The following is an 11,845-nucleotide window of genomic DNA, read 5'->3' on the forward strand; positions in this document are numbered from 1 at the left end:
TTTTTTTCTTAGTGAGATACTGATGTTATAAATATGAGCATCTCTCATTAAACCAAAACCTAACTTTTTAAATTTTATTTTCACTCATTTTTTCCTCTCGGCAAGTATAAGAAAGGATATCATGAACCCTTAAAAAAAAACCAAAGAATGAAAAAAATAAGTAACATTTTTTATTTGGTTAAAATTTAGTTTCGCTAGTAGTGATGGATCTCCGCAACCCCAGTCTACGAAAAAACATTTTCCCTAGTGTGTGTATGTATATATTTCTATGTTAAAAAGTTAATAAAAAATAAATGTTTTATTCTAAATTTTAATTTCATTTTCTGTATGATAGTTTTGAGTACTGATTTTTAATTACCTCACCGCTGAATACGTTTTATTCACATTTCATTATGGTATAAGATATTTTTTGTTCATCGTATCGTAAAATAAAAGAATACTTGGGAATATTTTTGGGCCAAGTTCACAAACTAATTAGGATAGTTTTTGTTTATAAGATGTCAATTGTCAAATATTATCTGACAGCCTATCGTATAAATTATTATTAAACATCTTATAAACTCGGAGTAGCTGTCAGATAATATTCGATATTAAAAAAATCAAGAAGGTATCTCGTGAGACGGTCTCACAAATCTTTATCTATGAGACGGGTTAACTCTACCGATATTCACAATAAAAAATAATACTATTAATATAAAAAAGTAATATTTTTTCATGGATGACCCAAATAAGATATCCGTCTCACCCGATTCGTGAAACCGTCTCACACAAATTTTTGCCAAAAATATATTACAAGAAAAGGATAGTGGATCTTTTTCAATAAAGTAAGAGGGTGCCAACTCAATATTTAAGAAAAATATAATTTAATAGATTTTTTTTAGTCACTCTAATATTTGTAATAATAAATAATATTTTTTTAAAAAAATAATATTTTTTTTATAGATGACTCAAATACGAGATTTGTCTCACAAATTTTTTTGTGTTATTTCATTATTATGAAGATTCATCTCCTTCCTATGTTTCGTTTCCAACACATTTAAAGATTTATAGCTCTCTCTCTCTCTTATTTCACCATAAAATTTAACACATTATTTTGAATTGCAATTCCAATCAACCAGGTGCCACAAACAAGGCTATCTTTAACCCCACTATAGCCGGCCTAATTCATTTACCTTAACGCGCATGTTATTAATAAATTACTCCATTGTTACGGATAAAGAATTAGTTTGCAAGATTTCGAACGATAATCCATTAACTTTTATAAAATAATTTTTTTTTGGGGGGGAGGTGTTTGACATTATAGGCCATTTTATGATCTCCATTTTTTTATTGTTGAAACTAAAAAAAAAACCATGTGGGGATCTATGAATTTGTCTTAGTCAGAACCATAACATAAAAATCGTTCTCAAAATGCAGTCGCTACAAGGCCGTTCGAGTACAAAATGGAGAAAACATGCTGACCAGTGTCGATTGTGGCATTCACTGTCGTGCGCGGCTAAAACTCATGACCTCGCATCCCCAAAAAAACAAAAACAAAAACAAAAACAAAAGGAAAACACTTGCTCGACGTGACGACGTCTGATCTTGGAATTTAAAGGGCCTCAGTAGAACGGATTCTGTAGCATCCCAACAGTATTTTACTGAAATCACAAACCGAAGTCCAACGCAGCTCGTTTCAACACAGATGTCACTTTAGCAAAAAACTCGGGTTCATTTTCTCTTATTACTTCAAGGGAACTTGATTCATGTTCATCAGCCTGTGGAGGAAAATCAATTACGCAAGGATATAATATTTCAGTGACCTTGTGTACGACAAGTCAAGACAGTAAAGAACGTGCTTTGCTTATAAATTGCGAGAGTACTATTGCTGAAAGAGTGCATGTTCATTTATATTGTGACACACATATTCAGTCATGCACGTACCTCTTTAAATCTCAAGAGAATTAAATTTGACATACAGGCAGGTTTTGTATGATCCCATCTGAAAATATACCATGTATCAAAAAGCAAACAATCAGAACGGAAAAAACGCAGGTATTTTGCATGTGTTTGCCTTCTTCATACATAATAAGATAAACTTGAATAGGAGAAAGGATACACAAACCAACCAGCTTTAAAAGAAAAGCATCTCAATGAGAGCTTTTTTTCCCTATAATTCAGTATATAACAAATATCCATACCTGATAAGTATTAATTCGTTTACAGAACGCCACATTGCACGCCCGACTTCTTTAGGTGATTCATCTCTTGCACTCCGTCCGTGCCACAGTTCTTTGACTATATACATGACCTCCTCAACATCAACCTGGAAGAAATACAGACAAGACACACAAGTTGTATTTGATGGCAAATTATGTGGCTTGTGACTTGACCAAATGAAGGAAATCATAAGCATAAGCATGTTCATGTAACCCGTGTTGATCAAACGAATCAAGGCATATTCTCAAGCAAAAGTACTCCATAAAACCCAAAGGCATCAGTCAGTCAACTGAAAAAAGGCTGATAAAAACCAAATATAGCAATCAAATGATTGACTTGGTCTGTTACAGCTGAGGTGAAGTGAAGAAGAAAGTGAGAGTTGGGGGACTGTCTTCATTGATAATACATGTTACGGTTAGGTGAGGTGGTGCGAATATGAAGGTGAGAGTTGGGAGCTGCCGCCACTTTACTGACAATACATGTTACGGATGTGGAATAAAACACAATAAATATTTGAATCCAGTTCTTAATGACTGGCACCTAATTGGTCATTTCATTATACTAAAATGAAAGATGTGTGATGCACGCAAATACCAATTATATAATTAAAAATTTTAATTTTGTAAAAAAACAACTTGAATCATTTTGTTATTTATCTGAGTTTAATATCTTGTCATATTAGACGAATAAATTACTTAAGAACTTATATAATTTACTTTCAAAATTGTTCTATTGATTTTATGTTCTATAATAAATGATAATGAACATAATATATAGAACGAAATGAACTGAAACAAATTTTTAAAAAATATATATCCAAACACCATATATAAGACAAAATAACATAAAAATCAATCAAATTATGAATTTTATCAATGCATAAATCATAATTTACATAAGTGAAACACACTAAGAATAAATATTTATCAATTTAAAATTGATAACTATTAATTTCTTGTTAATACAATTTTGAAATAATAAATAAATCAACATATGTAATAAAATACACATTCAGATATGTAATGAAATACACATTCAGATAAGATTTTATGGTAAATATAATATAAAATCAAATAAATTCATACAATAATTACTAAACACAAATTTTAAACTATTCATATGTTTTCACATTAAAATTTTTGAAATACAACCAAAAAAATAAACTTTCATAAAAAAACTACTTTTTATTGGTTAAATTAGTTAGTTTGATTTCAAAATAACGAAATAAAGATATTACAATATCATGTATAAAAGCTCTAAAACTTTGACAAATGCTAATAAATGATCATTATAATTATATTTATTATAAGGATTATGTCATATATATTTTTACAGTAGAAAATAACTTGTATCTTTTAATTAATAATTAATATATCTTTTTATGCAATACATTACATATTTAGGGTTTTGACCGATGATTGATTTTGACGATCAAATGCATGCAATTTTTTAGTTATATAATTCAATAAAATAATCATGCTTACAAAATATACTTTTGTTATTGATATTTTTTTAAAATTCTCATATATTGTTTGAATTTTTATTATCTTTAAAATCAAAATCAAAATTATATATGTATTACATTATAAATTTTTATACGAATAGTTATTATCTCAATTGAAAGAAAAATAGATACAAATCTAAAACTTTTTACAATCAAGTAATTTTTATATATATTAGTTAATGAAGAATTATTAAAAAAAAATATAATTTATATTTTTCATCAAGCATTCAAATACGAATCATTGTTATTTGTTTTTATGTATTTGTGTATGCTTAGTTCTTATTTACATATATACATTGAACATTTCAAATTATTTGTTTTCAATGATTCATTTTTTGTTAAATCAAATGGGCCGTAATATTAAACATTTGAAATAATTTGCTTTTTAAGATTTAGACTTATAGTATAGTCAAATTATATGTCATATTTTAGTCACTTACTTAAATGTGAAATTTTTATTTTCTTATAATTATTATTATGGATTTTTTATTTTCTTAAAATTTCATAAATAATTTAAAAACATATATAGAAATTGAAAATCATAAAGCAAAAGATTTCATACCACCAAATTTTTTATATTGAATTTATAATTATGTCTGATATATATTTTTTTTACAAAAGTATTACTATGATGCATTTTTTAATATCAAATAAAATAATTATAAACACGTGAGACAATAAAGATAATTGTTTAACAATTATGCCTTAAAATTTTATATTATGAGAGCTGATTTTGGAAATGAAACCAAAAAATATTTTAGCTCTGATTTTCGTTCCGCTGTTTTTGATAATCAAGGTCGGGCTTACCTTCCGACCCTTGATATCTAAATCTTAAACAATCTTAGTATATGTTTCAAATATTATCAAATTTTGTGTATTAAGTTTATAACTTCTTCTGATTTATAATTTTTTTTAAAATGTTACTAAATTTTTTTAAATTCTTTATTATAGCTAAACTCTCTAAATTCTTCTAAGAGATTCATATTTTATGAGATTATTAATATATTAACATTCATAATTGTTGATATAAATTCTCCTAAATAATTTATTAAACTCTTTACTTTCAATTCTTAGTTAAAAAACTCGAAAAATATGTTAGTATTAAACTTCATATTATCATATTATTCAATATTTATCATTTTATTTTATTATTGCATATATAGTTTTTCTCCATACATCTTCTAGTGATACTATAATTTATTACTTAATTAGGAATGACACTACAATTATAAAAAAACATGTAGATATAAAACTAAAAGGATAAAACAATTAAAGGTAGTATGAAGATAAATGATTCATGAAATTAATATAGGAGCTATATTTTATCCTCGAAGTGATATAAATTACTTTAATCAATGTATATTATAGTGATAATCCATTAACTATTAATTATATATTAGGTGGGCAATTAGAATTTTACATATATATCCTTGTTGAGTCTTTGAATTTGTATTGATAAGGAGATCATTTTTATCTTTTCACAATTGAAAAACAAAGCCCATGATCAACAATTTTATATGTATTATAGATTTTCATGCTAACACTCAAAAGTACCAAGAATTGGCAATTATCCGTCACTCTTTCCTTTTATACTAAATTCCACCACTAAATCCACTCCATTCAACTTTAGAGAAGGGTATGATACAAGTCGTCAATTCTCTTGGTTTTCAACATGCCAACCCAAGTGTTATCCCAGCCAAACTATCTTTTTCTGACAAGAAATGCCCAACAACTTCCTACATAACATTGTTTCTTGATGAAATATTTTTAGGATGAATACCAGCAGTCAAGCAATGCTGATAAAAGGGAAACACGTGCACCCTGTAGAGTATTAGGAAAAAAATTGCACAATTGAGTACCTGAACTTGCTTTGTGGTACCATATTGTAACTCTTCATGCTCAATAAGACGCTGATGAAGTACACGGTAATGATCAATATCAATATTCACAACTGGCTCCATATGAACTCGCACTCCAGCCAGTTGAGTCACAACATAGGAAGCCATTACTTGTCCAAAGATTGCAGGAATGGTTCCTAAGACTGGAATAATACGTACCCGAAATCCTGGGACAATCTAATAATCAATTTAATAGAAATTTACAATTCAGAAGAACAAGGAAAGATAAAAGCTGGTGCATGCTTAGAAATCGACAAAATAAAGTTCTGGTCACTCAAACTATACATAAGAAGACCCTACATTTTTATTTGTTATTTTAAATAGACCCCCAATTTCTTAATAACAAAATATCGGTAAAGGTTTAAACAGTAGAAAAGCAAGGAATAGATAGAGCTATTATGAAAATATTGATTGCAATAGAAAATTGAGTGCTTACTTGATAATCTGAAGGATTTTCTGCCTCCCCACTTGGCCCTTTGAAAGGAAGCAATTTTGCCTTGGGTTTCTCCAAAGAAAATACCACAGAAATGCCACCTTCAATGCTGTAATCTCTCTTCAACCGGTGTCTGACCTGCAAACTGGTGTTTTAGGAGTTTGGCAAAAAATAACAAATTTAATGTAATTGTGCAACTAAATAAAACCCTCCAGAGCACTGAGCAGTATCTAACTTAGAACTCGGAGGCATGCAAAACAGTTAGGAGAAAAATGAAGGTTTTAATTGTGAGCTTGAATGAAAATAGTAATAGCTGCTAAGTTTTCTCTTTCATCTATTGATATTTCTGTATCAAACATATAGGTACATGTGATACCAGTAAAGTATTATGCAAACCATGAGCCCAGATGATGCAATCATGCAAAGAAGGAGAAGGTTCACGTTCTGAAGTATGATCATGGAAGCACGACGATATTTAAGAATGAAGATTCCGTGATATTAAGAACAAGATTAAGATGCAAATTTCACTTGTAACTCTTTACCGCCCGAGATAGAGGATCATTTATTGATTCTTTTAAGTCAGCCACACGAATTCTTGTTGGATCAGCTCTTGCACCGGCTCCTGTGGCGGACAAAACTTTCAAACCCCTGCGCACACATGCAGCAAGAAGCGAGACCTACAAGAAAGGATCAACCAAAGAAATCAAAACCATTAAAAAGGATACCACATGCAAAAAAGTCATGCCATCGCACAGTTAAATGATGGATAACACAAACAAAAACATCTATATCTATATTATCCTAAAAGTACTGCAAAAATCAGGTAAGATGAAAGTGTTTAATTTAGAATATGAACAAACTAAAAGCTTTGATGTAAACTTGCAGTTCACAACACAAATATCAAATCAAGATTCACAGTGACTCGAGAAATTCCACAAACACAATATCGTTTACAATATGAGACATGACAATAACGATCTAATCTCATTCCCAAGATACGACGAACTAGAAAAAGTTTTAGGAGTATAAAAGTGACTAAAGACTACAGTGCTAAAAGACACAAATATAACTTGAGATCAAACGAATGGCTGCCATTTAGAAATGTCTTAGGAATCACTCTCATTACATAACAAATGAAAATAATGTCCTACTTGAGCAGCCAAGTGACGAAAATGCATGCCGTGTTAAACACAGTTTTACAAATTCATTAAGAATTGATCATTCAAGAGCTAAAATGAAGTGTTAAAGAAAAAAAAGTCGGATTACCTTTGTGTCAATGTTATCAATGCAATCTAAGACAAAATCAGGATGCCCAGAAAGAATTTCATCTTCGGATGATGAATCAAACAATAGCACTCTAGCATCTACATGGCATTCGGGGAAAATTGCTGAGAAATGCTTCTTCAGACACGAGGCTTTGGGAGTGCCAACATCCTCTCTTGTCGCAACAGAATGTCTGTTCAATGATGAAACTGAAACCTTGGCAACCAACAAATGAATGATAAATAGTTATGTAAATTTTAAGTGGATAAAAAACCACCAAAAGGTTTAGCATGAAAACTGAATAACAGTTAGCAAGCTTGGCCACATGAACAAGGGAGCTACATGATTTACCTAGGATAGAGATCCTGAAATACAATTTTTTTTCAGTGTATGGTGTTCAGAGTTTCTACCAAAAGAAAACACATTTCTTTATGGTACACCACAACGGAGTTCTACAATACTTTCCACTTATTGAAGAACAAGGTGAATAAGGTTCATTATATGACGAACCTAAATTTTCGTACATTTCGCTTCATTTGTCTGGATTCTAAGAGAAATTCAGAAAATGATTTGCTGAAGCAACAAGGAGGCTGAGAGTAAGCATAAGCTCGCAATGAGCTTCAAGTGCTCTCCCATCTGAAATGTTATTCATTTGAGTTTGGGCTCAGTGATGAACCCAAAGGCCCGATGTCAGCCCAAGGATCCAAAGCCCAGCAGCATCGATGGTTCATCTAATGGCAAATATTTGGTTCACACTCATGGGAAATATAGAACTACATATTAGGATTTTTTGGGACTTAAGTTTGTTTCTTTTTATCCTTAGTAGCGTATCTTCTTTTGAATAAATATTATCCTGCGTGGTTAACGCTCAGGGACACCATCGAGTAAGGATTTTTAAATAATTAGGTAGCAGTTTGTTTGTATTTATATTTTATATGGCACGCTTATGCATAAAAATGCATATATATTCTCCAAACAATTCAATATTCAAGAGATTGGGTTCTCTCAGTCAAGCCCAAAAATGTACAATCGATAACCAAAAATGTACAATCGAGAATCTTTGTAGCAGAATGGATACATCAGAATGGGCAACCTGGGAATATGATACGATTGAGTAAGTGTATATCTTCACTTAATGTGGGTAGCTGTGGACATCAACTACTCGGATAGATGGTGTTGTGTGTCTTATTTTGGTTCTACAAGAATCCAGGCCCAATAAACTAGCCTTCTAAATGAGAGAGGCCCTCGGTATTTTAACGACTTCATATTTTGTTGTATGTATTATTTTGGTTCTACAACAAAATTTGAAGTCGTTAAAAACCCGAGGGCCTCTCTCATGTTGAAGGCTAGTTTATTGGGCCTGGATTCTTCCCAGAGCTTATGATATAACATAATGCTTGTCAAAATAAATACCTGATCAAAATCCACAAGTAGAAGCCTCCCTACACCAGATCTCAAAAGCATAGATGCAGCATGACTCCCAACCCCACCAAGACCAATGACCACCACATATGATGATGTCACTTTTGCCTGATGTTCGAGACCGAAGAACTGGATATTTCTGGTATGATAAAAAAAAATACATCAATTGTGTTGTTGGCTTCTGCACAACACCAAACCAATCATCAAAATATCTTCCGCCAAAAGTATTCATAACTTTTTTTCTATGAAGAGGATATTTCTGGTATGCTAAAAAAAATACATCAATTGTGTTGTCAGCTTTTGCACAACACCAAACCAATCACCAAAATATCTTCCGCCAAAAGTATTCATAACCTTTTTTTCTATGAAGAGAACAATGGACATGACATGATACCACCCTTGTCATTATCGAGTTGGTCTTAAACAAGTAAAAGAGAATCTTCCTTACTGAATTAAGTTTCCTTCCTCCGTTTTTTAATCATCCATTTGAAACGGACACAGAGATATAGTCAATAGTAGAAAAAGTGAAGGTTTCATCAGCCTCACGAGAGAGAGAACATTCAGTCACCTTGTGAGTTGTTCTGACACAATTTCATCCATCAGCAGGCTTCGACTAGCTTCGCATGGATTCGCATCCTCCAATAACTTATGGCTCATTAAATCTGTATCAGCTCAATTTAAGATAAGTTAATCCAAAAAACATGAACAAAGGTTCCAATTGTAAGATTCACAACCATGATAGCAAAATGAAAGATCGAATCTCATGTGACAAGGAACAAATATCAGATGCCAATAATAAGTGATCTCATCACAAAAGTTTTCAACATATAATTATGTTTCTAAGAATTTCACATGATGAATCCCACTTACAAGTTACAACAAACCAAAAAAAGTTCCCACTTATAAATTTTATTTGAAAGAGGTACTAAGTTTGAAAGATCTATCATCTAACTGATAAGCAATTTTGTTTTTATTGATGCAATCGGGGAGAGATGGACAAAAGAAAGGGTTAGAGCCTTAGACAAGGATAATATCACCTAACACTGTTCACGTTATGGGTAGAATTCAATTTCATGCACAGACAGGATAAGTAGTCAAGACCATCAGAAGTAAAACACGGTAAAGATCAGCTTAAAAACTATGCCACAAGTACAATATTGGCACATAAGAAATTGGTGTTCATCTAAACCACTTGAACAATAAATCTTAACAAAAAAATAACACATTCCCTCAAGCAAACCAAGGAGACGTGATACAAAATACATACCATTCAATTCATCCGCTTCTCTAATCGTCTGTAGCTTTCCAACTTTTCTGCAAAGAACAACCAAACAAGTCAGCAAAGGAAAAAATGGTGAAAATTGTAAGACGCACTCAAGCACATGCCTAAACAGTTGCATAGAGTGACCTGTGTACAAATTTGAAGACAGCAACAGTAGCAACAGACCCCATTAGCGCTCCAGCTCCAAACAACATCAGATATTTCGACCTTTCTCCCATCTCACACCTCGCAGTGCGCGTGTTTTGGGTGAAAATTGGAGCTGGCGATAAACTATTTCCCCTATGACCAGAGGTTTAAGCTGTAAAAATTTAAATTGTTATATTATTAAAACAGACTAAAATTTCAACTATAAAACATAATGAGTTAAATTACATTTTTTGGATATATTCTTCAGTCTACGGCCCTTTAAATATTTATGATACGATACATAAAATTACTTTTTAGAGTATTATTTTAAATAAAAATTTATTTTTAAATATAAGAAAATTAATTATCATTTTTCATATTTTATAGCATCTTAAAACTTTTATATATTTTCAGACATGTTCAAATTAGGGTTTATAATACTCTAAGGCATCATTAGGTGCATGGAAGGAGATTTATCACATTGGGCCCCACCTTTTATATTACATTCAGTGCAAGCATAGAAAAGAGTCATTTATCCATAGGCCCGGTAAAAAAATACCACTTCTCCGGTCGAAGAGATCCTAAACCCTCGGCGTTAAATGAAGATAAAAAGGGCACTACTTACCGGAAATCCTCACAACAAAATCCTAGGTAAATGAAGTGGACTTCGATTTTGAAGCCAGGTTTATTACCAGTTTGTCTCTCAATTCATGGCGGTGTATTGAATTAAAATTGGTTGTACTTTTATGTTTGGTGGGGGTTTTAATTTTGCAGCACGTAATGAGAGGAGAGTTGACATGCCGCTTCTGTGCATTCAACAAGGCTTTCCTCTTTTGGGCATCCATTTTCAAATACTAATACTTCAAGCAAACCAAAGAAAATCTATATTAATCTAACTCCTAAAACTCACCAACAAAGATACCAGTCTACATTTCAAAGATCCAATTTCTGGAACTCCTAATAAATAGAATTCTAAGGCAGTGTTTTGGATTAATGAATTTCAATTTGAAATGGAAATTATAATCACGGGAATCAAAACCCTTTGATTTGAGATCCACCCACGTATTCTAAATCTACCATTTGAGTGTCTCCAGATTCATATTAGGATCTCAAATAAGCACATTCCAAATCCACTCTTTAGCCGCTAAAAGTTTTCAGTTCAAACTCGTCTGAGTTCTTTTCTTAATCAGACAATAATTCGTTATGCTTCCAGCGCACAGTCTTCGAATTGTGCCGTCAAATTAGAAAAATTTACTAAAAACTGACATTATTATTACTAAAACAAAAAATCCTTAATCCAGCAATACACAACCATTTGATCCTGAAAATCAAGCATTCCTTGGTCTAACATACAGGGACGGGCAACCATAATCAACAGTTGCTACCGAAATACCACCCCCATCCAGGCAAACCAAAACGAACGCCAAAAGAGGCGTATTAGTATACGCTCAAACAAAAACACTGTATATTTACATAGTAATAAAATCCAACCAACTAAAAAATATGGCACGAAAATAATATTAGGCAAGAAATATTACGAACTTTACATTCAAAATCTCCTAGTCCAAACCATGCAGTAACACTTCATCGTATCCACCGGCAACGTCAGGACTCGGCGCTAGTTCGGATTAGGGCTGGGAATGTTGGGAATGTGAGAAGTGACCAGCGGAGAATGGAGAAGGAGATTGGGACAGCGTAGCCTCGAAGACTAAGAACGA

General features: G+C 31.8%; 1 protein-coding gene and 1 long non-coding RNA gene across 6 annotated transcripts; one reads left to right on the forward strand and one right to left on the reverse strand.

Annotated features, from left to right (window-relative positions):
- Positions 1 to 1,035: 1,035 nt before the first annotated feature.
- LOC142539395 (uncharacterized) lies at positions 1,036 to 1,550 on the forward strand. The gene is made up of 2 exons (XR_012818894.1): positions 1,036 to 1,118; positions 1,288 to 1,550. It is a non-coding gene; the product is annotated as an uncharacterized LOC142539395 (long non-coding RNA).
- Positions 1,435 to 11,845, reverse strand: LOC142539394 (tRNA threonylcarbamoyladenosine dehydratase). Of its 5 annotated transcripts, none has more exons than XM_075644824.1 (12): positions 11,675 to 11,845; positions 10,128 to 10,299; positions 9,987 to 10,033; positions 9,288 to 9,381; positions 8,711 to 8,858; positions 7,301 to 7,513; positions 6,563 to 6,711; positions 6,038 to 6,167; positions 5,563 to 5,778; positions 2,181 to 2,305; positions 1,924 to 1,981; positions 1,435 to 1,757 (listed from the first exon to the last, which is right to left on the reverse strand). In XM_075644824.1, the coding sequence occupies exons 2-12, from the start codon at positions 10,217 to 10,219 to the stop codon at positions 1,647 to 1,649; spliced, it is 1,383 nt and encodes a 460-aa protein (XP_075500939.1). In that variant the 5' UTR covers positions 10,220 to 10,299; positions 11,675 to 11,845; the 3' UTR covers positions 1,435 to 1,646. The 5 variants fall into 5 exon arrangements, with proteins under 5 accessions (XP_075500939.1, XP_075500940.1, XP_075500941.1 ...); XM_075644825.1 differs by having other exon boundaries at positions 10,128 to 10,280; positions 11,670 to 11,845; XM_075644826.1 differs by having other exon boundaries at positions 6,038 to 6,172; positions 6,577 to 6,711; positions 11,670 to 11,845.

Source organism: Primulina tabacum, chromosome 3 (assembly GCF_025594145.1).
Source record: "Primulina tabacum isolate GXHZ01 chromosome 3, ASM2559414v2, whole genome shotgun sequence".
NCBI classification, from domain to species: Eukaryota; Viridiplantae; Streptophyta; class Magnoliopsida; order Lamiales; family Gesneriaceae; genus Primulina; species Primulina tabacum.

Coding starts and splice junctions, on each gene's coding strand:
- LOC142539394 (XM_075644824.1), bottom strand. CDS start 10,219: ATGGGAGAAAGGTCGAAATATCTGATGTTGTTTGGAGCTGGAGCGCTA. Junction 5,779..6,037: donor AAAATCCTTCAGATTATCAA/GTAAGCACTCAA, acceptor ATTGATTATTAG/ATTGTCCCAGGATTTCGGGT. Junction 1,758..1,923: donor TTCTCTTGAGATTTAAAGAG/GTACGTGCATGA, acceptor TTTCCTCCACAG/GCTGATGAACATGAATCAAG.